Here is a 23,434-nt window from a genome sequence, read left to right as displayed (position 1 = left end):
TGGGAGAAGATGATAGACAGACCTGGCTGTGGGCAGAAATGGTGGTGGTGTGTTCAGGTCACAGCAGTCCTGATGAATGGGGGGAGACAAGAATGATGCCTGTAATTCCCAGAAACAGAATAGCAAAAGACATAGAGAATATAGAATTTTGTATGCACTTTTAATACGGAAGATATATATATTCTATTAAATATAGAATTATATGTAATACATACTACATCTACAAATACATAATCTATAATATATTTATATATTTAAATATCTATTTAGTATTTGCATATGTAAATATATAATACCCTGGTATATATGTTTATATACATATATATGCACGTATATATAACTTCCTTAAACTCAGTTGTTCCTACGATTGTCCCTGTGATGGCAGAAATAATGATGCCTCATTCCTCTTTGCCTCCTTCCTTTCCACCCCAAAGACTTCTTGCAGGCAGCTTTAGGAGATTTTGGAAATCTCATGAAATAACTAGCTGAAGATAAACACAATTTAATTCTCCAGTGTTCAGCTCCTTCCGTAGCATCTTAAAATCCAAAAATCTCTTGTAGCTGGCCCAGGAAGAGAAGGCAGTTTGTGCGTCGGGAGTTTTGCCCCATCCAAGGCTGTGTCTAGAAGAAGTGGACTGAGTGCTGTCCCTCTCCTGTACTGGGGAGATGGCATTCTGCAACTACTCTAGGCACTAATATTAATTTAAGCTAGAATATTTTTAAAATCCTTAGGGTGTCTTAAAATATGTATGATGGGGAAAAAATAGCGCTAGAGCAGAAAGAATATGGACATATTGGTGGTTATGTGCTGGGCAGGAAAATAAAGTGAGGACTCCTGTTCTTTCCAAAGATGACATGAAAGTGGTGACAAACTGTGAAGGCCCATGTTTTACATTCTCCTTCCACAAGCTCTTCAAAAGAAAGAAATGGTGACAACGATGACGTTCTTACGAAATACAATTAGAATATTTTTATCCTGGCCAATGCAGATATGAACTTTTATCTTTGGAAATTTATGAGCTTCAGGCAATTTGAAAGCTTTCCTTCTTGGCCATAGCAAGGCTTTCTTGCACTAAGTGATAAGAAAAAGATGCTATCCTTCCGTATCAAAAGTAATAAAAGTCCTATTAGAAAATGAGAGAGAATGACTATACCTACCATTCAGAGACAGGAGACATGAAAATCTCTTAACATGTCGAAGATATTCCTAGGTTAGAATTAAAGAATAGTATTGACAAGCTCTACAAAACCACAGTTCAAGCATGGCATAGGTCATATCTAGACTGTGGATGGACAAAATTTGAAAGTCTAATCACAGAGGCATTTCATCACAAATCAGCATGACTCGGGCTGATTTGCAAGGCAGGGCAGATGCAGGACCCTGCATGGCCTGACAGCTCACCATTCAGCAGAGATGTGTCCCCTCTTCCATGTCTAAAGAGCAGGTTTTGGTAGCTCCAGACACTGCTGGCCAGAGCAGGAATCCCTGTGGGGCTCCTACTGGACTAGAGGCACTGCAGGAGCAAAAAAGCCCTCCTTCTCTTCTGTGCAGTTACTTTAAAGGTTCTATTTATTTAATGATGTGACCCAGCAATGAGAACAGGAACTGAGAACAGAAACGAGAACATGAGCAAACCCAATGATTAAATGACAATGCTTATTAGCCTGTGTTCTTCTACCCCCTGCATTGAGATCTGCAGGAGAAAGCCAGGATCTCTCCACCGAAGCCCGTTGACATAAACAGGGCTTAGCCACATATATCAGATTACAGGATATCAGTCCTGAACTAGTCTTGAACCAATGATCTAATCCCATTACCAATCCTGTGAGTCATTCAGCTCCACCAGGAGCTTCTAAAGTATTTTGTATTTAATAAAAACATACAGGAAAGCCACAGTGTGTTTGTAATACAGTCTCATTATCTCTGCAGATGTACTGATAGTGGAAAGAAGTCTTACAAGTCTCACACCTCTCTTGCTCAAACTGAAGATGTAAGAAAAGCATAAAGGGCTTAAGCTGTTGGTCTTCCACTAGACTGGGTCCTAACTTTGAATTCTATCCGGGCAAATTGGTGCTGAGATTTAGGGTTTCACTCAACTGTTCAAAATCCCTGGAAGCAGTGGTATCTGACCGGACTTCCTCGTAGCTTTGAGAGATGTACAGGGGATCATAAATCATAGAATAATAGAATGGTTTGGGTTGGAAGGGACCTTAAAGAACATCTAGTTCCAACCTCCAAGGCCAGGTTGGCTGGGGCTTTGAGCAGCCTGGTCTAGTGGAAGGTGTTCCTGCCCATGGCAGGGGGTTCGAACCAGATGATCTTTAAGGGATCTGCCCCAAAGAAGCACAAAACAGGAAAGCAAAAGAGAAAATATATTCCTCAGGAAAAAACTAGTACCAGCAGTTCTTGGGTCTAGTTTTACAGCTCTCTGAGTGAAGTCTCATGGATTTTGTCGAAAAAAACAGATGAGGAGAGCCCATTCTGTTACTGTGTGTATTGCAATAATTTTCTCCTTGAGCTCAAACTGTCGTCATCTGATGAGCAAACGTCCCAGAGCATTGTAACCAAGTCTCTTGAGATACTCAGTACAGAGGAAAAAAAAAAAGCAAATTTAAAGTGTTTTAAATTATTTGAGTGAATACTAACAGCATTTCATAAAATAACAGCAGAAAGAAATTTTCTGCTGTTAGAAATTTCTGGATGAATCAGTTTTAGAAGCTATTAGGCAGTTATTTTATCACAATCACCTGTTTTTCATTGGTATTTGCTGTCCTAAGGCTATACTCCATAATGGCCCTCTGTGGCAGTTTTCTTGTCTCTTCCCTTCACAGGCATTTGCAGGTATTTTTGTTCGGTGGCTGAAGTTCCAGCTCTATTCAGGCTGCTGTCCTTTCTGTGCTGTTTGTGGTGACAGCAGATTTGTGCATTGCCTTCAGTTCTGTAAGCGGTGTCCGGGCAGCACAAGGCAGAGCTGCTCACGGACACCCCAGCTTGTCCCAGCCGAGCGAGCGCCGGGAGCAGCGCAGCGCTTCGGTGGCCGCGCTACCGGGCTTGACGTGTCCTGCACAGAGGCGTTACGCTGCCGTGGCAATATTCCCTCCAAACTCAAGCCTGCTTAAAGCTCATTCAAGTATGTTACGCAGCACTGTGCAAACTTGCTTCTGGCTAGTCTCAGCCAGTTTTCTGCTTTTATTTTGCATGCACAAAGAGAGCGGTATTAGGCCCTAACAACGCCGGTATCATCGAAAGTAGGAAAGATAAACAAAACCAGAAGCTATAAGCACTGTCTCACTTTGACTGAATGTCAGAAAAAATTGCTATCAGCAGTTTGAATTTGGTAGGACCATGCAAGCACTGAGGTGTCTATCACACCTCCCCGTGCCTTCATTCTGTACAAGACTGGCTGCGCTCAGGACAGGGCAGGACCAGCTCTCATTTTACTATTCAACTGAAAGTAGTCACTTTGACTTTTTGTTTCGTACTGCGAGCTAAGTGGACAGTGTGTCCTCTGTCCTCTGAAACGGTTCCTTTGTCACTAATCAAATTCAAATCTATGCCTCAGCTGCTTTCTTAAATTCTCATCCATGAACTATGAAGCAGCAGTGGTTATCTGCTGAATTAAGTAGTTCAACTCAAAGAATCACATATATTGTTTCCAGTCAATCGACACTATGAATAGATTTTATGTAAAATTACTGGGAATGCATAAGCCATTTGGCCAAATGTTATGGAATTTCTTATCCCAAACCCTGTGTGAAACATAATTTATGTTCAGATACTGACAACTGAATCATACTCGGCATTTATATAGTGCCTTACATATGCAAACTGCCATAAAGCATTAATTAAGCAATAGATTTCCTAATGCTGAAAAAGTACACTTACACCAGGCTCAGTGTGTTAAATGTTTAAATTCTGTCAATGCTTAAATACTATTTACAGAATTTCATTGTACTATGAGTTCAGTTATTGGCATAGCTGTAACATTCAATGCCTTTTTACATACGGTAAGTAGGAGTAGGAACAGTGGTTTGGTCTTTATCTACACGAAACTTTACTTTGAAATTTTACTTTTTCTACCAATATGTTATTTTAAAAATGAAGTAACTTTAGTAAGAACACAGCCTGTCTATTTGTAGACTCATGGTACCTCTACAATAAAGAGAGAACACTACAGTTTATTGGGCTTTTTTTAACATTCCAGATGACTTTTACTCCTTTTTCACAATCTATTCTTTCATATTTGAGGACATGCAAAGCAGGAGCTTCGAGAAACCCTCTTCATCCCCAAACTGCGACCCGCAATCCCCAGGTAATGACCATATTGTTTGTGCCACTGCTACACCCTGACTAACAGGCAAACCAGCACGGTATCAGCTGCTTGTGGGCTCCGAGGCTCACACGGGTAAGTTAAATCAGGTGAAAACCCTCTTCAGGTGAAGGTTCAGTATACTATTCACTGAGGGGCACTTCAGTTCACTCTTTAATACAGACAGGACTTAGAAATATAACATGAATTCTTTTGCAGTGAAAAAGACATACTTTGGGCACTTAGCTGTAGAGGGATAGATAGTCTTTTCTAAATGAAACTTTAAGAGCTTCTTACTTCCAGGGGAGCTCTAACATCTCATACCAGGGTGATTTCAAAGGCCTACTGAAGCCCTTGCTAGAGGTTGCCCTTTCCCTTCCTCTGGCCGCAGCAGTAGATGCTTCTGACCGGTGCCGCTCACAGCCCAGCACCTACTGAAAACAAGGGCAGCAGCTTCTCAGAGCAGAACAGGGTGACACCCTGCAGGTAACAAGCTGCCCTCTTATGAACCCCCAGGGCGTGTGTTCGAGCACCTTGCCTTCAACAGATGGCAAAAGAAGCACCAAGAGTTCTGCAGTCTGCTGCATACAGCGCTGTCGGTGGGTGTGGTACGCACGTGTGCACACACTTGCACACAGATGTATGCATTTGCAAAAGCACACTTCTGTCCCGAGAACCCTACAGTCTAAACTGGATTTAATGGAGAGAGGATGGACACACGATGAGACAGGGAAGTGTGAAGACAATGGCTATGCTAAGGCAAGACAAGGTTTATATCATGTTGTAAATGTACTGCGTAAATGAGAGTAGTGCTTTAGCCATGTTATCCAGCCCATGGCTTAGGAATACCATTACAATGAGCATTTATTTGATCTCTGTAACTGAAATCTTAGCAGATCTCACAACCTGAAGGATCAAACAGACATAAATTTGTTTTCGCTCGTGAAGCTAAGCATCACCAGTATTGCAAACTGTCATTCTTCATCTTTGTGCCATTTTTAATTGTGTTCACGAAAACATCTGCATTGAAAATGCAGCTTTTAATTTTATCTGTTTCTTTGTGCAGCTTTTATTGTCATATCAGTGAAAAAAGCATTTGGATCCAGAGGCAAATTCACAGCCCCATCACCTGTCCCCTTGCCGGGCCAGGCAGAGCGGGCAGCTTTTCTCTCTCCAGAAACTATTGTCAATTCCCTTAAAATATTCCCTTACTGGTACAATCTAAGCAGAGTCCATACCATTAAAAATTTAAATGACCTTTGTCCTTATAGCTATCAGAAGATCAGGAATTTGAGAGCGTTACCTAATTTTTACAGCCATAATCCTACTTCTCTTTTAAAATGTCTTACATGAGTCAATGTTGCCTTCAGACAAGTTCCCTCGCGCTGGAGCCTCAGTCCTTCTCTTATGTGGAACAGAAAAGCACAGCCTCACCGGTAATTCTTTTTACAGCACCAGTAAATTTAACCATGTGATTTCTCAAGCGCCCAGTATGAAATAGCCCATACACTTATATTCACTATGTAACAGTAAAGTTAATAATATCCTGGATATTTCTTGCTGGGGCCTCTGCTCTTTTTCAAGTGAAGCAAAACCCAGAGTGTATTTTCTGTGGAGCACATTCATTAGCAAGAATACACTATGACTTTGATTCCACGTTCAGCTCTCCCTTTCTAAAACAGCTTGTTTTTCTGAGATCACAGGTTTTTAGGTATTTGGTTAAAAAAAAAAAAAGATAAAAGTTAATTGCATATAATTATAGCTTCTATAAGGTTTCTACTGATGATGGGAATAAACGACTGTGTTACATACAAAAGAAGAGAATTAGCTTTTAACAAATTTGTCATTTGGATAGCATTTTTTTAATCATTCAGATCAGTGATGTTTGTCACTAAAACAGCAAACCCACTTTTGTCTTCCCTGGCGGTTCCTTCTCTCTACAGACATGCGAGTGGCAAAGAAGATGCAAGGAATTTGCCCCCAACTTCTGCCGTTCTCCATAAATCCAACTAGAAAGCAAAGCCAGGTCTTTGCATCAAGAGGGCACCAGACCGTGTGGAGGCAACTGCGACTGCGGTATTACCCACAGAGTATGGCCAAGCGCTGGGGGAAGCACCTCATCCCCTCCTCACGCCATGCAGCGCAGCTTGCAGCTGCAGCTCTTTCCCTCTGCACAGTGCCTCTTGTAGGATGATCTGATTTTGTAATAGCGTCTAGTAATCTCTTTTATCAGTGCTAGTGGTAAGCAGACTTAGTTTAAATGCAATCAGTTTATTAATAGATGTCAATCTTTTCATGACTGAGCTTGATAATTACATGCTGAGAACCAATGCAGATCTCCATATAAATGTAAGTTTATCCAAAGCCACGGGGCACATGTTTATCAGCGTGCTGAGATATAGTCTCTCCATGTTCATTACTGCAGAAGCAGATAACTGCATTGCTGCGGTGGTTCCCAACCCCTACAGCTCCAAGCTGTATCCTCCTCCTGAGATGGGATGTTAAGTGTGGTGCTCAGTGATCTTACATGGTATGACAGATGGCCATGTTGTGCTGTTTAAGTCGTGGGGGTTTGTTGTTGTTTTTACTGGTTAATTCTGTTTATTGGTCAGGAAAATCCTAAGATTTGGCTGTAGCTAGCCTGAGTCAGCACCACACCTTATAAAATGTCCCAGGCATTACGTGCTCTCCCCTTGCCTCCACTCCCTGGCGTCCCAGAAATGGCTTTCAGTCCTAGACAGGAGCATGACTCATGATTTCTGGGTGGTATTTATAGGCTACTAACTGCAGCACCCAGGTACTGGCATTTCTGCGCTCACACCAGGTATGAATCTGGCAGACAGAGAGCAAACACGACTCACGCTTGCTAAACACCGGTAACTGCACTCCCTAAAAGCCTTTGTCCTGCTGCTGCCAAGCCTTACCAAGTCAGCCAGCTGGGCGAGCCGTGCCAGCAACAGCCGGGGCAGCCCACTCCCCGAACGCCGGCGTCTCACCCCAGCCGCGCGGACCAGTCACATGCGGAATAAGGATCTCAGATGCTTCTGCTTCCAGTTAACCAAGAGTGAAACCAAACAGGAAATTTCTTTTTTACCCCTTCTTTACCAGCCTGTCACAGCAGTCCTCACTGGGTGAGGGAAGCCTTTTCGTATGAAAGCCCTTAATCAGGAAGACTAAAAGGAGCTTTAAAACCGTTGTTTTACGCAATGACAGTGCAGAATGAGTTCATGACGCAGAGAACTGGCATGTTCCTTCCAGATCCCAGCAATCCTGAGATCCCGAACGCTCGTCCAAACACTTCTCCAGGCTGTGAAGACCCCAAACTGTTCTTGCTTTAGGTGCTACGCACTACAGTGCTGGATGGTTTAGTTTAAAAAAATCAACAATAAAAGACTATTTTTAATTGATTTGTCAGTGCAGCCATGGAAGTCCCACAGAGTTTACTTTCCTGTTCTCATGAATGTATTTGCTTACATTTGCAGAAGGATTCAATCTGATGTAAACTATGAAATATGTTGTTTACTGTACAAAGACAGATACCGAGGCACTAGTTAACGATGAAATCAAAACCGACTCTTACATATATATTTGCATTAGTCAGTCACCTCAGTGTCAGCATACCTGGCTGAATGCTTCATTAAACAGTCTGTGAAAGCATCTAGAAGATAATAACCTGCTAAGAAACTTCTTACATGAATCCAGACATAGATATGACCAAACCACATTACAGTGTACTACATAGTTTCCATTTTTGTCTGAGTGGCCATACATTAAAACTGGAAGCCAGTGGGTCTGATATATTTTTGACTGTAGAAAAGCTTTTCCCACTCCCCCTATTTCTAGCAGGAAAACAATGTTGATACATTATTATATTGTATTCACAGTAGTTATCAATAGTCTGCCATAAGAAGACATATCAAAAGATTTGTAATGCAGTTTGTATTTGTATTAATGCCTTGAACACCAGCAGTCCAAATGCAAAATTTGCCAACGCTATCAAGTTGGTTGTCAGCACTCTGGCGAACAGAATTGGAATTTCAAGTGATTTTGATAAATTGGATAACTGTCACACATCTGTGCCTTGGATGCCATCTTTAATGGTGTATCTAGTTTTAATTTTTAGTTTACCATTACAGAAAAAGAATCTGCTGATAGGGTGAAGTAGCCTGCAGGCTTCACTAGTAGGGTGAAACCAAGCAAAAAATCCCTGAAGTATAGTTGAAAAATGAAACTCCCAGACCATCTTGACACTTTGTTTCGCTTACGGTGTTAAAATGCCACATCTGTTTCATTGATACTAAGAGATCCTCAAAGTTCACCTCTTCCTGAGCAATCGAGAACTGGCCAAAATGAACAGAAGCATTAGTAAGATTAATTGGAATAGATCCTAGGACCAGATATCTTGTCTGCTGTTTGCAAGTGGGACAAACAAGTAGAACTTGATTCTGTCCTGGAGAATACGCTCCCTGTAAGCAAAGTAACTTTTGTCTTTTTCCCATTTACTATGGATCGGCTCCCGGTACCATGTTACTCTAATTCAGACGTGATTCTCAGGCAAGTGACAATCCACTTGATGAAGAACCGCGGGATCTGTCTCTATGAGCCTACTGCAGGTCCCTCACCCTTGTTAAGTGATGGATTACAAAGAGAATCAATTAACATTTGAAGTAATTTTTAGTCTGGTCTTTCCAGTATATTTTTCTCACATGACGGGACTACTGCCACTGGTACTCCTGTGGTATCTTCTTACTGGAACTACTTAGGACAAAATAAAGTATGCAGAAATATAAATACATCTACATCCAGTGAGTGATAATATTTTGTATTTATTGTTGCAGTTACAGACTGTGGTATGGAGAAAGGCCTACAGAAAACTCAGAGCGGTGGGTTTCCGCGGTGGGGCAAGGAGCCTGCCTGCCAAGAGCCGGCCAAGGGGTGAAGCCCTAAGGGAGCAGTCAGCATCCTGACGGTGCGTGATGATAGCCAGCCTTCAAACAAATTCTCCAAGGGCTTGTGGTCACATCAGCATTCCTGACTGCCCTGGCTGACAATATCGAACACGGCTTATAGATCAAGTAGTATCAACATCATTTTGTCTTATCTGTTCATTCTCATGAGGTCATCTGTCAACACAACAGAGGTTGTTTGTGCCGTGACTTGGCCTGAAGTCAAGCTGGGTGGGGTTATCTGCAGAGGCCAGGTGTTGCAAGAGTCAGTTTGCTCCCACATTCACGTTAATCTGGCCCAGCAGCTGAAGGCCTGAGAGATGAAACAGTACTTAGGCTGGTGACACAATCAGTGGTCAGCCACAATGATCCCTCCAACCTTGACCAGCCAGAAACAATCAAAGTGTAAGCAAGCTATAAGCAGCAGCCCTTTAAACAATCAGAAAACATGGCATTTTGTTAAAGTAGAGGACTTCAAGAGATTTGAAGGCTATTGAGACTGCAAATCACTTACGTCAGTCTGAGCCTATCACAGGTCCTTGTTTTCTCCATCAAAAAAAACCCTCATCTCCTTTGTTGATGTGTTTACCCCCAAATTACTTCAAAATACTCAAATACAAGGCTACACACATGTAAAGAATAACAATCCATATTTAAACTCAAATGTTTTCAATTAGCTAAGACATAGCAAAAGAACTCTGCTGGTTACACTGGAAGTTTATAAACTATATAAAGAACAGTGTAAGTTTCAGAGCTGAAATGACACTGTACTTTCTAAAATCTTGCCTTACATATTCTTCTCAGATGACTGACGAGTGAAATTATACAACTGGCATTGAAATGGTTTTCACTGACCTGCCATGTGGTCATCATCAAGGCTGCCAAATCTGGCACAGTTGTTTCATAAACGGCCATTGCCCATATGGCCACATAGCTCGCTGAGATTTGCTGACCTTGCAGTCTGCCTGCGTACTACAAAATAAAGCTCAATTGAGCAGGCAGTTCCTCTTGTCTAGTTTAATTTCTTTTCTCTTGCAGTCTTAAGGACTCAATCAGGGTGAGGCTGAGGGATCTGGGGCTCGCCTGTCTTCCTGAGACCTAGAGGTGCTCGGCTTCCTGAAGGCCCAATACTGTAAAAATTTTATGAGTTTGTACCGAATGCCTAAAAATGGGTGCATTTTTTGTGAGCTTCTGCAAGTCTAGTAATATCATCGTTCCTGAAAAAATCATGTGGGGATAGATTCAGACAGAAAGCAAAACACGCTTGCGTGACAACTTTCTCTCGCGCAGCTCTTACCACAAATACAAAACCAAAAGCAAGCAAAAGGCCTTGATGGTTACTCCGTACGTTTATTTGGTTTTAAAGCTGTGATTGTTCACTGATTGCTGTGCAATCCTTATTAAACCTGGAGACACAAACTGCAGCTTGTCTTCTACAGCCATTGCCATCAGAGAAATGCTACTTTAAGTCTCCTCCAGCATTAACTGGTTTGGCTCAGGAGCCTAAAGGATAAAATATGGTAACACAGGACAGAGAACAATGAGTCAGTTAGCTAATCCTTATTGAGCTCTCAGGTAAGACGTGAATTTATACAAATGTCCCTGGAGGTTGAATAAGTGAAGTTTTTCCATAACTCAACTTGGTTTGTTGCAACCCATGTTCCTAACTTGGCATCTCCCCTTTGGAGCCAATGTAAATGTTCACAGCACATAGTATCAAGTGGCAAAAAAGGAGACTTTGGGTTTAAATATATTCACTTTACAAACACTTACTGTGATTTAAGGCTCAGCTTCCTCTGTTCCTCTTACAACTGAATCTACACTAGAGGCTACAAGAAAGCTGGCAAAAAAAGGAAGTTGTGGGCAACCTCCTCATAGTTCAGTGCAAAGTCAGCTCTCAGCTTCAACTGACAAAGGGGCTAACCTGGCTCGCTCTGCGCTGAACGGGCCCAGGGAGCTGTCACACAGCTCGTGATGCAGGGCAAGCTGTGGATGTAGACATTTTCAGCTGGGGATGATAAAGTCATCAGGTGCTCCATCTGAATCCAGAAGCGGATATATTGTCCACGCTGTTTTTAAAACGTAGTAAGAGAAATAATGTCAGGAAATGGAGAGAGTTTACCTTGACAGACACGTCACGATAATTTGAACTAGAAGAAAGCAAGCACTAGCAGCTATTAATTTCTTACTTGTTATTAGGATTAGTCAAAAGGTACCACTAAACACTCTTCAACAGATAGATATTTTGATTAAATGACATTCTAGGGTGAAATTCTATGCTGTCCATTAAAACTATGAAAACCCCTAAAGATTAAAACCTTTTATGTATTTTCACTATGTTTAAATCACTTTTTCTTGTTAATGAATGGAGTAAGTATTTTTATTTCTCTTGTTCTGGTACGTAGGGGAAACGGGTCCACTTGCTTCGCCCATCTACTGGCCCCTCACTCACACCAGTTCCACAATATCTACATTATGGCTATGGACTCACTGGTTTGTTGGATTCACCTATCACTCCGTAATGTTCATAGGAATCACAGGCAATGAAAAAGGAATGGAATACAACTCTGGTTTTATCTAGGAGATTGCTTTCCATAGATGCACTCTCATTTTTTAAAATGAGAATGTGTTTCTCTCATTATTAGTTGGGGAAATAATCCCCAGACCTCAATAACTACCAATACTTACAACCACAATTGTACACCACCAATCTGAGACCAAAGGCAGACTGTTACAGTAATTCCTCACACGGAAGAAAAGACCATAACCTGGTGACCTGCAAACAGCATTTTCTGCTTCTTTAGGACTTCTGGAAATCTCCCATCTCACTTACGAAACATGATAAGATCACAGCTGAAAGCATTCATTCCTCGCTGCCATTTGACAGAAGACTGTCAGACGAAGCTCTTTGCTCCTGGTCAGGAGATGGAGGAATTAAACAAATTAAAGAGTGAAAACTCTCCAAATGATAACTTTTTGCTGTATCTGAATGCTACTGCCAACAGAGTTAATTCTGCAATGTGATATAATGCCATGGGTCAATGAAGAGAATGTATTTTTCTACAGAAGGGCTTTTGCTGCAGACAGAAAGTTTATTTTTTTAATTAGTCACTGGTTTCACTTCATGCTGATTATACCATTTTCATTAACATACAATAGCACTGTTTCCATGCAAGTGCTATCAAGATTACATTTATGGTTCCAAAAGCTGTTTCACTACACCTACACACAACTTGACTGCTGCACATAATAACAGATAAGTGTTCTCTCTTTGTTTCGTATGCTTACCTAAAATCCTAATCTTCATCACCTTCTATCTAAACTGCTACTGTGGTAAAGAGAAGGGGGTCGATAACTAATAAAGAACATAGAAATAGACCTGAACTTTGACAATTATGCATATTTTGACTACAAACATCAGATCTATGAGTGGGATATAAACATGCCATTGAACACATTCTTTATAAAGAAAAATAAAGTGGCATTATTATACCAATTCAAGTGAGATGATATGTAATAAGTTCTGGCAGCACAGTCTATTTTTTCAGTAGTGATAAGATCTCTGGCAGGACTTTTGATGGAAATAATGAACTTTTTCTTCTGTCTATGTGTCACTTTTTTTTATTTACACCCACCAGCAGCTGCTATTATTTCTTGAAAAATGAAACTTGGGTATTCTGCATTTGAGAATATTTTTGCAGAGGAAAGTCACAGTGGGGCTGCATTTCCCAAAGACATGCACACTAGACTTGCTACCACAGACAGGCAGGAAAAGGATGACTGCATAAATCAGCTCCTACTCAGGAAGTAGCAGGCAAAAGGGAGACTGTTCAGCTGGTTGAGTCAGGGGAGAAACCAGCTCATACTACTACAAACATATCCAATTACAGCATTAAACAGTACCTTTGGCCTGAGTCACTTAGCAAGTTGTCTTATCAGTTTCTTTCTGGTTATCTGGGTGTAGAGCAGATGGAACAGTTTCACTTATAATAAAACTAGCCTTCCCATGGAATTACCCTAATTGACTATCTCATTTAACTCCATATGTAGACATTTCGATTCTAGAATAAGAATACCTAATACCATTGGATTAAGATAAACAGATATTAGGCAGTCTTGTTTCAGATAAATATTCACATGTAGAATCACCAAGAATAACTCAAGGTGCAGACAAGTGATTTATTATATTTAAATACTGTTGGAATGCCAGATTATTTTTGATGAAAAATTTTGAAAGTTTTTTCTCTCTTAAATATGAATCTTCTGTAATGTAGAATGTAGGAAAACAAGTGCACTTTTATAAACAACCAAATAACCTGGACACAAAAATGTCCAGCTTTTTGCACAGCTTTCTGGGCAGAGCATGTGAGCAGAATACTTTATTATAGCAATATATTTCATTACCTTCTGATCAGTATTTAGGGTTACTGGTATGGGAAAGAGGAAGGATGAAGTAGGAGAAGTAAAAATAGGAGGACAGATTTTCAACCCCCCATTGCCAGGATGTGGACAGATTTTCAAAAGCAGTCAGGTGCTTCCACTGTTATTCTTAAAACAAGTTCATACCCACCATGTAAGTCTCTCTTGCTGATTTTTGGTTAAAGCTTGCCAGCAAATTTTTAGGCCTGAAGACTGAGTCTCTCTCTTGCGCAGCGCTGAATGCACCACCACTATTCAACAGGAGCAATCCAAGTTAAATAAGGAAAAACTAAAGTCATTGTTTCCAAACGAGAGAGACATACTGCACGTCAGTACCAATATTATTAGACACTGCTGTGACAAACGTAACCAAAACCACTCTTAGCTACTATTAAAGGGGATGTGAGGTCTTATGGATCAAATACGCACACAAAATCTTAAAAACACTATTGTTTATCAAGTAGTTATTAAAACTTGCACATACCTTAAAATGTGAATAGTTCAGTTTTTGGGCTCAGAAGGTCATCTTCACCTTCCGCAACCCCCACCAAAGGAACCCCACACCAACCTACAATCATCCTACTGGTGAATCCAAAATAAAGACTTCTTTGTGTACCACTGAATTAAAAACTAATTTAGGCCCAGAAATCTTGCTCAATTTCATATATTCAAAATGAATAAACATTGAAAAATTTCTCTAGATTTGTCCAATGCCAGAAAACACTTAGTGCAATTCTGTACTTTGAACTCTTAAGAGATTATTTCATCTTCTTAGTTTCCCTCAGTAATTACTCTCCCTTTACCTCAAGGTTTACTGCTAATATTAATGTCACATACTAACAGTATGGGAGTGACAGAATAGTATCTCTTCCCCAAATGATTCTGAATCTTCTCAGTTTAACTGCTTTATATCAGATTCTGAACCAGTTAAGTCATTACAACTTAAGTGAACTGTAACATGTCTCTATTACATCCAGGAAACATTTCACATATTAGGAAGTGAAATCACTGCGTGCAGTATTCTTAGACCATGACTTTTCTCAGGATTTTCTCAGCAGCAGCGCTAAATTAAGACATTCTTGGACCCTTTAGTTCTGCTGAAAATGAGGATCAATTCACTGTTCAGCTCTTTGTATTTGGCCCCAGTGGCCCACAAGCAGTTCAGCAGAACCCACAACAGAATGACCTATTCTCATTGCAGATCAGTTGATTGTTGTAGGGCCGGTTTACACCATGGACCTAAAAACTGTTGCTGTACAACTGAGAGCAAAGAAGGGTAACAAGTCCTTTAGTCACCACTGTCACAGAGGAAAGGAGGGGAAAAAGTATATGGAACTGCATTTTCATGTTGAAATGAAAGGTGTTACATAAATATATGTTGTGGAATTATTACGAAAATCACTTTTATCTCATAAAACTTGAACGTCAAAATACGACATTTAATATTATTTGTAGCCTTAAAATTCAATTATCACTATGCCTAATTAGTACATGTCAGAGCACTATGATCTCAGAAGTCTCTTTCACAGTCACAAGAGCTTCCCATGTATTAATAAAAATTCCTTAAATGAGTATTCACTAACAGAAGCCAGAGAAAATCTGAATGAAGGCTATCACCTCTTTCCACTTGAGCATTAGAGTTTCAGATTTCTGATACAAGCACATTCACACACTCACCTGATTCTGAGCATATTTTCAAAGTGTCTGTTTTAATCAAAGCCACACAATTCCTATGGATTTTAGCCCTGTTCCATTTACAAAGCTCAGGCCTTCCAAAACTCAGAAGCATAGAAATGCTATGCAGGACGCATCTTCCAACTCAACCCACTGGTCGCATAATTGTTCTGTTCCACAGGTACAGCACAGGTTTCTATGAAATACTCAGCCTAAATAAGCTCAGTGGTACTTAATCAGATCTCAGGAAGCTATATATCCCTCTGCTAACACTGACCTTGGCTGGGAGTTAATCCCATACCTGTAAGTGGTTTGGCTATGCCTCTCTAAAGAAGGAGTACCAGAGGAGCTGGTTAGAAGGTCCCTTCAGCACCACCAGAACGTCTTTACCTACTTTTATAGCACCAAATCTTGTTGTTATCAGACACTGACAAACTTTCATGGTACTGAAATTTTGGATATCATATGTGTTACTGATTTAAACTACACTTAAATTAATTCTTTGCCTATAATAAATGAAATACATTTAAAGAAAAAACAAAACACACCTTTATAGTTCTACAATGCTGATACTTGTACGGACAAAGGTAACTATAACAGAAGATGCTAATGATCTGATCTTTCTCAAATATGCAAAGAAATAATCTTAGCTTGTATGAGTAGTTTTACTGAACGAGCACAGTTACTCAACACAGTAAAAGCTAATTATATATGTAAATATTGTATGGTAAACTGCTTAGTAACCAAATTTATGCTTTCCAGCTGATTTTTATTTTGACATTTTTAAGATAGTATCAAATCATCTTGAAATTGGTTTTAAAATACACTTGATCATTTTGAAAAACAAATTAATACAGCCAACTGTCTGATAATTATATTTTGCCCAGATTCTGCTGCATTGTAATGCTTTCATGTTGCCTGAACAACTTTCATTTATTCCTGAGTGAGTCTAAACCACAGTACCATTCATGAAGTACAACAACCCAATATAATGTGTGCTTCATAATTCAAAAATGATGTGCTGAATACTCTTGTGATTTATTTAACGTAAATGTCTAAACCCTTAGCCAGGGATTTTCAACCTTTTCAACTTGCAGGTCTCCTTAGTGGTCTGTAGCCATGCACAGAAAATTTATTTCTAACAAAACCAGACTTGCTTCTTTTAGTTACTTCCCACAGACTCCTTGCTATTACTTCACGGACTCCAAATTTCTAAAAGCAGTACTGCAGACCAACTAATTACCTAGAGCTGGCTGGTAACAAGAGAGATTAAATTAATAGACATAGTAGAAGACTGAGACTTGAGAAATCATATTCCATATTTAAACTCAACAGCATAAAGATCATTTGTTATTTCAAACACAATACATTTCCTTCTTCAGAAATAGCAGCAATTAATAGCATAGCATGAAAAAATATATAGAGTAATTTTATTCTGTCACTGAAAAAAACCCCACACCACAATTCAACAGTGAATTAGGATTAAACAGACTGCATTTAAACCAACATTACAATTGTTTGGTCTTTATGAAATTGGCTACTGTCATGTTAGGGGAAAGTGCAATATAAGTAATTTACATGTGGGTTTTCTGTAGAGGTGACAAAGGTAAGCAAATCCACATTGTACCCAAAACCTTAGAGTAACATAAGCAAAGTAAATCAGCAGAACAAGAAAATAAAATATTTTTGCAAGTGACACTGTAGCCTTTCAACCAATTTTTACAGCTGTTTTTAAAGATAACTTTGCAAACCCTTGCTGGCTGGTGACTGGTTTTGGCTGGCTTACACAAAGGTGGGAGTGTGCTGTCAGCGGGCGATGTGCTAGCTCTGCCTCTGGAGTACTCCTAGAAGGGGGAATCACAGGGACAGCTGAGAAACAGGAAGAGGTGGGGAAAGGACTTAAAAGGTTCATAGTGAGCTCAGTTATTTTGTTTCCAAACCCGACATCCATGCATGTCTATGCATGAGTTGAGCAGTCATTGCAAGGAAACTCATTGATGGAACATGAGGTTGTAAGCACTTGTAGAGGTTGTCTTCACTTTCTCAAAGAACTGTAGTACTGCTCTGGAAAAAAGATGGCCTACAGGGCTGTCACAAGTTAAGGGTAATGTGGTTAGCAGGCAGAGCCTAGAACAGAGATACGGCCAAAGACCAGCCCTTGGGATTCAGTATAAGATAAAATAGCTGATCAATCTCTAGATCGATCTGTACAGCACCTGGAATTAGCTTAGGATCAGCCTGCAGCTGACAAATTTTGCAGGTGAGTAAGAAGACTGTGCACCTGGCAGACTAGCATCCCACCTGGGGACTCCCAACTAACAGGTACAGGGCATGACTACACCTACAAACTGAATACGGAGAGTACCAGGTTTCAGATACACAATATATTTAAGAAAGTTGTTTAAACTGTTGCCCACTCCAAAGCAGGGTTGGTGGAACACAATTTTATATTCACTAGGAGAGGCTTCACTTGCAAAGACTTACTCAAGCATTAGCAGACGGGTTTAGTTTAAGCTCCTGAAGACAGGGGATCACCAGGGATGCGGTACTCACCAGATGACCACGAGGATGCAGTACAGCGAGACCCAGCAGAGTGAATCCCCACAGTGAACTCTGGCAAAAATAATTTATGTAGAATTTAGCCTCTGTGAAAACTGTTCAGGAATAACAGAATGCTGCTTACAAAACTTATTTCAAATCCTTTTGCCTTTGTTTACCACAGCCTGTTTCCCCAAGTACTGTGTTTAAATCAGGTTGGTGAACAAGAAGGTGGGGTAGAAAGGACCTGCGTGCCACAACTACTTGAATACTGAGAACAGTAAAGAACTGGGTAGAATAAAAAACCCAAAGACTGGAGGGTGCCAAAATAACTAATGATATTTTCTTGAAAGGAATGTCTGATTGATAGAAAGTCCAAGCAACCACTTCTACAAACAGTGGCAAATAGCCAGTCCCCATGAGTCAACACCACCAGGCTAAACTGCTGTTCGTGGCCCACGAAGTGCAAACAGCATCAACATCTGGCAATTACCACATCTTCAGCCTGAAAGACCAGCTGGTCTTGACTTCAGGTGGACGGGGAGAACACAGAGGCTGGGGTGTCCTGGAAGGGGCTCCTCAGGAGCTGCCATGGCCCCCCAGCTCAGGGGGCTGCCCCTGCGGGGGCAGGAGGCAGGCAGGCCAGCCGGCTCGGGCCCAGCTGCCTCTCCCGAGGAGACCCGGGGGGCGAGCGGGCCTTTCCCACCAGGGACGGTTTTCCCCGGCAGGGAGCGGGCACCCTCAGCCTCCAGAGCCAGCTGGGCACAGGCACCGGGGAGAGCTAAGGGGGCTGGTCGGGGACCCCAGCGCCCACCAGGCCCCCCCACGCAGGGTGAAGGGGCGCTGCCAGCAGCCCCTCCGTGGCGGGGGACGCGGCCTCGGCAGCGGCTCCCCTCTTGCTGCCACTGAGGGGCCAGAAATGCCGCCAGGTGCCCGTGAGGAGGCAGCCTCGGGGAGCGGGAGGTCCCGCAGCTGCCCGGGCACAGGCCCCGGCGCCGGCCGTGAGGGGCGCCTCGTCCCCTGGTGAGGGCCGATAGGGCGGGGGGGCCCGCGGTGGGGAGATAACCGGGCCGTGCCCTCCGCCGATAAGGGGGCAGGGGCACCTGGGGCTGCCGGTCCCGCCGCCCTTCTCCCGTTTCCGTGCCGGGCACGGGGACCCCGCCGCTCGCCTGCCCGCAGGCCGGGGACAGCGCGGTCCTGCCCGCGCCGGGTGAGCCCGCCCCACTCCTGAGGGGACCCCCCCCGTTCCCTCCGGGCGCGGCGCTGCCACCCGCTCCCCGGGGGGGGGGGGGGGGGGGCGGGAAGCACCGGCTGCGCCCCGAGCCCGCACCGCTCCCGCCGGGCGGCGGCGGGGCCTGACGAGCGGGGCGGGGCGGGGCGCTGCGCGCGCGGCTCCCCGCCGCCGGGAAGCCAATGGGGGCGGGCGGCGGCGGCGGGCCGGAGCCAATGGGCCGGGGCGGGCCGCGGGGCGCCATGGGCCGCGGCAGCGCCGTCCCGCCGCGGGGCCGGGGCGGCGGGCGGCGGGGCCGGTAGCGGCAGCGCAGCCGCCCTCCTCCTCCTCCTCTTCCTTCTTCTTCTTCTTCTCGGCGGCGGCCTCCGCCTCCCCGCGCAGCCGCCGCGCAGGGCCCGGCGCTCGCCCCCGGGGCGCGGCGCTGCCCGGCGACGGGGCTGGCCCGGCGCGGTTCCGTGAGGCGCGGCCGCCCCTTCCCCGCCCCGGCGGGCCCCGCGCGGCGCCAGTGAGCGGCCGGCGGGGCGTGCGCGCCCCTCCTTCCCTCCTTCGCTTCCCTCTCTCCGCCCGCCGTGAGGGCGGGAGGGAAGCGGCAGCCCCGAGCGGGAGGCGAGGGAGGCGGCGCGCCGGGAGCCATGCGGGAGTACAAGGTGGTGGTGCTGGGCTCGGGCGGCGTGGGCAAGTCCGCCCTCACCGTCCAGTTCGTGACGGGCTCCTTCATCGAGAAGTATGACCCCACCATCGAGGACTTCTACCGCAAGGAGATCGAGGTGGACTCCTCGCCGTCGGTGCTGGAGATCCTGGACACGGCGGGCACCGAGCAGTTCGCCTCCATGCGGGACCTCTACATCAAGAACGGGCAGGGCTTCATCCTGGTCTACAGCCTGGTGAACCAGCAGAGCTTCCAGGACATCAAGCCCATGCGGGACCAGATCATCCGGGTGAAGAGGTACGAGAGGGTGCCCATGATCCTGGTGGGCAACAAGGTGGACCTGGAGGGCGAGCGGGAGGTCTCCTTCGGGGAGGGCAAAGCCCTGGCCGAGGAGTGGAGCTGCCCCTTCATGGAGACCTCGGCCAAAAACAAAGCCTCGGTGGACGAGCTCTTCGCGGAGATCGTCAGGCAGATGAACTACGCCTCGCAGCCCAACGGGGACGAGCAGTGCTGCTCCTCCTGCGCCATCCTCTGAGGGCGGCGGCGGGCCGGGGCTGTCTGCGGGGGACACGGCGGTGGCGGCCGGCGGGAGCGGCGGGGAGAGGAGGCGGGAGCGACTCCGCGTCCCGGCCGGCGCAAGCCGCGGGGCGGGCGCGCTGTCCTCGGCAGCCGCCAAAAACAAAACACAGCGGAAAAAAAAAAAAAAATACCGGGGGGAGGGGGGGGAATCGTGTTGGAAATGTGGCTTTTTTCGGCATGTACGTTTCGTCCAGTCTCGGTCGTTGCATATTTCCTGTCAGTGTCTGCCGCGGGCTGCTGCCCTGCGCTGGCAGCGGGCACGGGGGAGGAAGGCTTCGGCGAGGAGCGGTGCCCGCCTGCCTGGAAGAGCGAAGCAGAGGCGGGGAGCCCTCCCCGGGACAGACGGGAGGAGAGGCCGCGGCGCGGAGCCCTGCCCGCGGCCACGCCTGCAGCGCCCCGCCGCCGGTCCCGAGGATCTCTATGCAAAGTTGGGGGGTTGTGCCGGGGCGTCCAGCCTGGAGAATTGCACATCTGAACTGGGACTTTTAACTTAAACACTGATGCCAATACAGTGTGGGGTGCCAGAAAGTGTCTGCTGATGATTCGTGAAATAATTTTCTATTTTGTTTACCTGCTGTATCGGATGGGAGTTTGCAGGAGAGTGGTAGCGTGTTGGTTTTTCCTGTTTTGGGTTTGTTTGTTTGTTTGTTTTTTTTAAATCAGCTGTGAAAATGTTACAAATCTGCACAATTTTTTAGGTGTGCGTGTGTGTGTGATTTCGTTTTTATCTTAATTTTTCTTTGGTGGGTGGGAGCGGTGGTGTTTTTGTTCCGAGGGTTTTTCTTTTTAGGTTGGCAATAACTGATTTTGATGACTAGCTCTCTAAAGTGCAAAGACTTCCTACATGTGATGCAGGGCAAACAGCAGCCCTGTGTCTATAGAGTGCCTTCAAAACTCAGCTGTTCCAGCCGGTGCCAACCTGTGAAAGCTCCACAGAATCCCATTATCTACTACTCCAAAAACTACTTAACAGTTTCCTTGCAGTAATCATACCGAACAAGCCAGGACAAAAGGGCCTCTTGTTAGTGGAATTTATTTCTTATTTCCATCTGAGCCTTTTAACTGTAATTTCTGTGTCTTGCAAGTTCAGGCTTCATTTACTTCAAATTTACAAGAATTTAGCCTTGTGGGATTTTGAGGGGGTGGGCTTTTTTTTTTTTTTTTTTTTTTGCCTTTGGTTTTGTTGTGGGATGTACCTCCAGTCAATACGAAGGAAATCTTATTGTTGTGTTGTACCAACAAAATTCTAACAACTGTAATTTTAATTCCAGCCATGCATTTAAGAGATGTCTATCCATTTTAAGAATTTTAATACAAATGATGTTTTTTAGAAAACAACTTTGTGCGCTTTTATGTATTACGTGAAACACTAACTTTCACATAGGTTGTTACTCTGGATTTATGTCTTAATAGAATTGAAAGGCATGGGGGGGCTTGATTTAGGTAAGGAGAGTGTTTAAGAAAAAAAAAAAAAAAAGGAAAGACAAACCGCAAGATTGCTATTTTACCTAATATTTAGTCATTTTTAATACAGTTTTTCCATTTGTGTTTAGGTCCTGACCCTATGTGATGCCAGGATGTGAGCAGAACGCTGTATTCAGTAGGCAGCTTTAGGAAGGTAGTGTGGCTTTAATGCAAAAGGACTTGTAAGATTAGGCCCTTATTCCTTACTGGGAACAGCATGGTTTTTTGGGGTAAAATTCTAAAGGTCGATTATTTATAAAACTTAAGCTTTTAATCTCATTGCATTTTACCTCTCTAAAATTATGCATCAGACCATTATTTCTTTCCTGGTTTGCAGAGGGTTTGGGGTGGGAGGAGACCTTCTGTCATTTGGAAGATCTAGGAAGTTTGTTTACCTCCATTATCTTCTTCCCTTAGCCCCTTCTTTAAAGATTAGCACACAAAACCTGCAACTTTTTTTTTTTTTTTTTTTCCTCCCCCCATCCCCCCTCACTCCCTGTCCCAAGAAGACTTGACATTATCTTACCACATGAAAGCAAAAGTTGAGCAATGATGTGTAAAGGGGTTTTTTAATCAGGCCAACTGAAAACTAACTGCCATGATTCCTACTGATAATTTTTTTTCTGTTCTAAGTAGGAACGCTTTCTGCTTGAGCACTAGAAGAACAGTTTTTAGTATTAATTCTATGTATTGAAATCCTAGTGATTGATATTAAAATGATAAGATTATGTTTTAGTTTAAAGTAGGATACCTATTTTAGCAACATCCAGTCTCTACTGAAAATTTGGAAAAGGTTATATACTTAAGTATTGAACATCTCTCTTCTCCTGAGCTCACATGTATCCTTCAAAACAGCAAGGACCTGTTCTGATACAATCAGTCGGGTTGTATTGGTCAGACTGATACAATCACAGTTAAAAACAGAGGGTTGGAAAAGGCAACCCTAGATAATGGTCCCTCAACTTATGCTTGGGGGCCTTCATCTAACAGACAAATTGATCCAGCCCCCCCATTTGTAAATGAAAACTGAAAACCTCTTTGCATCTTATCTTTCAGAAATTTCTAAAAATTAATTAGAAGCCAGCTCCTTAAGACCTTCCATGTTAGAGGGGCAGGGGAATAATGCTTATTAATAGTAGGGACTTCTTTTAACAAAAGTACTGCATTGAAAACTAAGAAGACTTGACTGCAGCCATGTCTTGCACTGAAGTTTTTAAAAAAATGCCATAAATTTACATCTCAGCTATTGCTGTGGTTCAATTTTGCCTTAAATTCAATGGGATTATACAGTTTTTAGCACCCAACAGGTCTTGCTCCTGATAAGTGTATTGAAAGCAACTTGTTCCGTTTAATAAAAGGAAATATTTATTCTGTTCTCCCCAACAGATAGCAGATTCTTCATGTGTCCTAGTGCCTCCTCTTTCCTTACTGCCTGTGTTGTGATTGAGGAATGATGCAAAAATGGGTGTTTGTAGCACACAGCGGCACATAAAGTCCAGTTTTTCTCAGCCTAGCAGAGGAGCTGAAGGCAGCCTAGTAAGTTCTGGGCTTTTTTGTAGATACACTCTAGTTCTTGCCAAAAAGGCGTGTTTGTTAAACAGTGAAGGATTTAAGAAACCATGGC

At 43.5% G+C, this 23,434-nt stretch overlaps 1 protein-coding gene across 1 annotated transcript; it reads left to right on the top strand.

The window, feature by feature from the left end:
- Positions 1-19,675: 19,675 nt before the first annotated feature.
- Positions 19,676-20,494, top strand: RAP2B (RAP2B, member of RAS oncogene family). Its single transcript, XM_082319409.1, has one exon. It carries the CDS (start codon positions 19,751-19,753, stop codon positions 20,300-20,302), a length of 552 nt encoding a protein of 183 aa, XP_082175535.1. The 5' UTR covers positions 19,676-19,750; the 3' UTR covers positions 20,303-20,494.
- The last annotated feature ends 2,940 nt before the right edge of the window (positions 20,495-23,434 follow it).

Source organism: Platalea leucorodia, assembly GCF_965183815.1.
Source record: "Platalea leucorodia genome assembly, chromosome: 8".
NCBI classification, from domain to species: domain Eukaryota; kingdom Metazoa; phylum Chordata; class Aves; order Pelecaniformes; family Threskiornithidae; genus Platalea; species Platalea leucorodia.
This window is presented reverse-complemented; position numbering and strand designations above follow the sequence as displayed.

What these genes read in the sequence shown, in the direction of transcription:
- RAP2B (XM_082319409.1), top strand. Translation starts at nt 19,751, where the DNA reads ATGCGGGAGTACAAGGTGGTGGTGCTGGGCTCGGGCGGCGTGGGCAAG.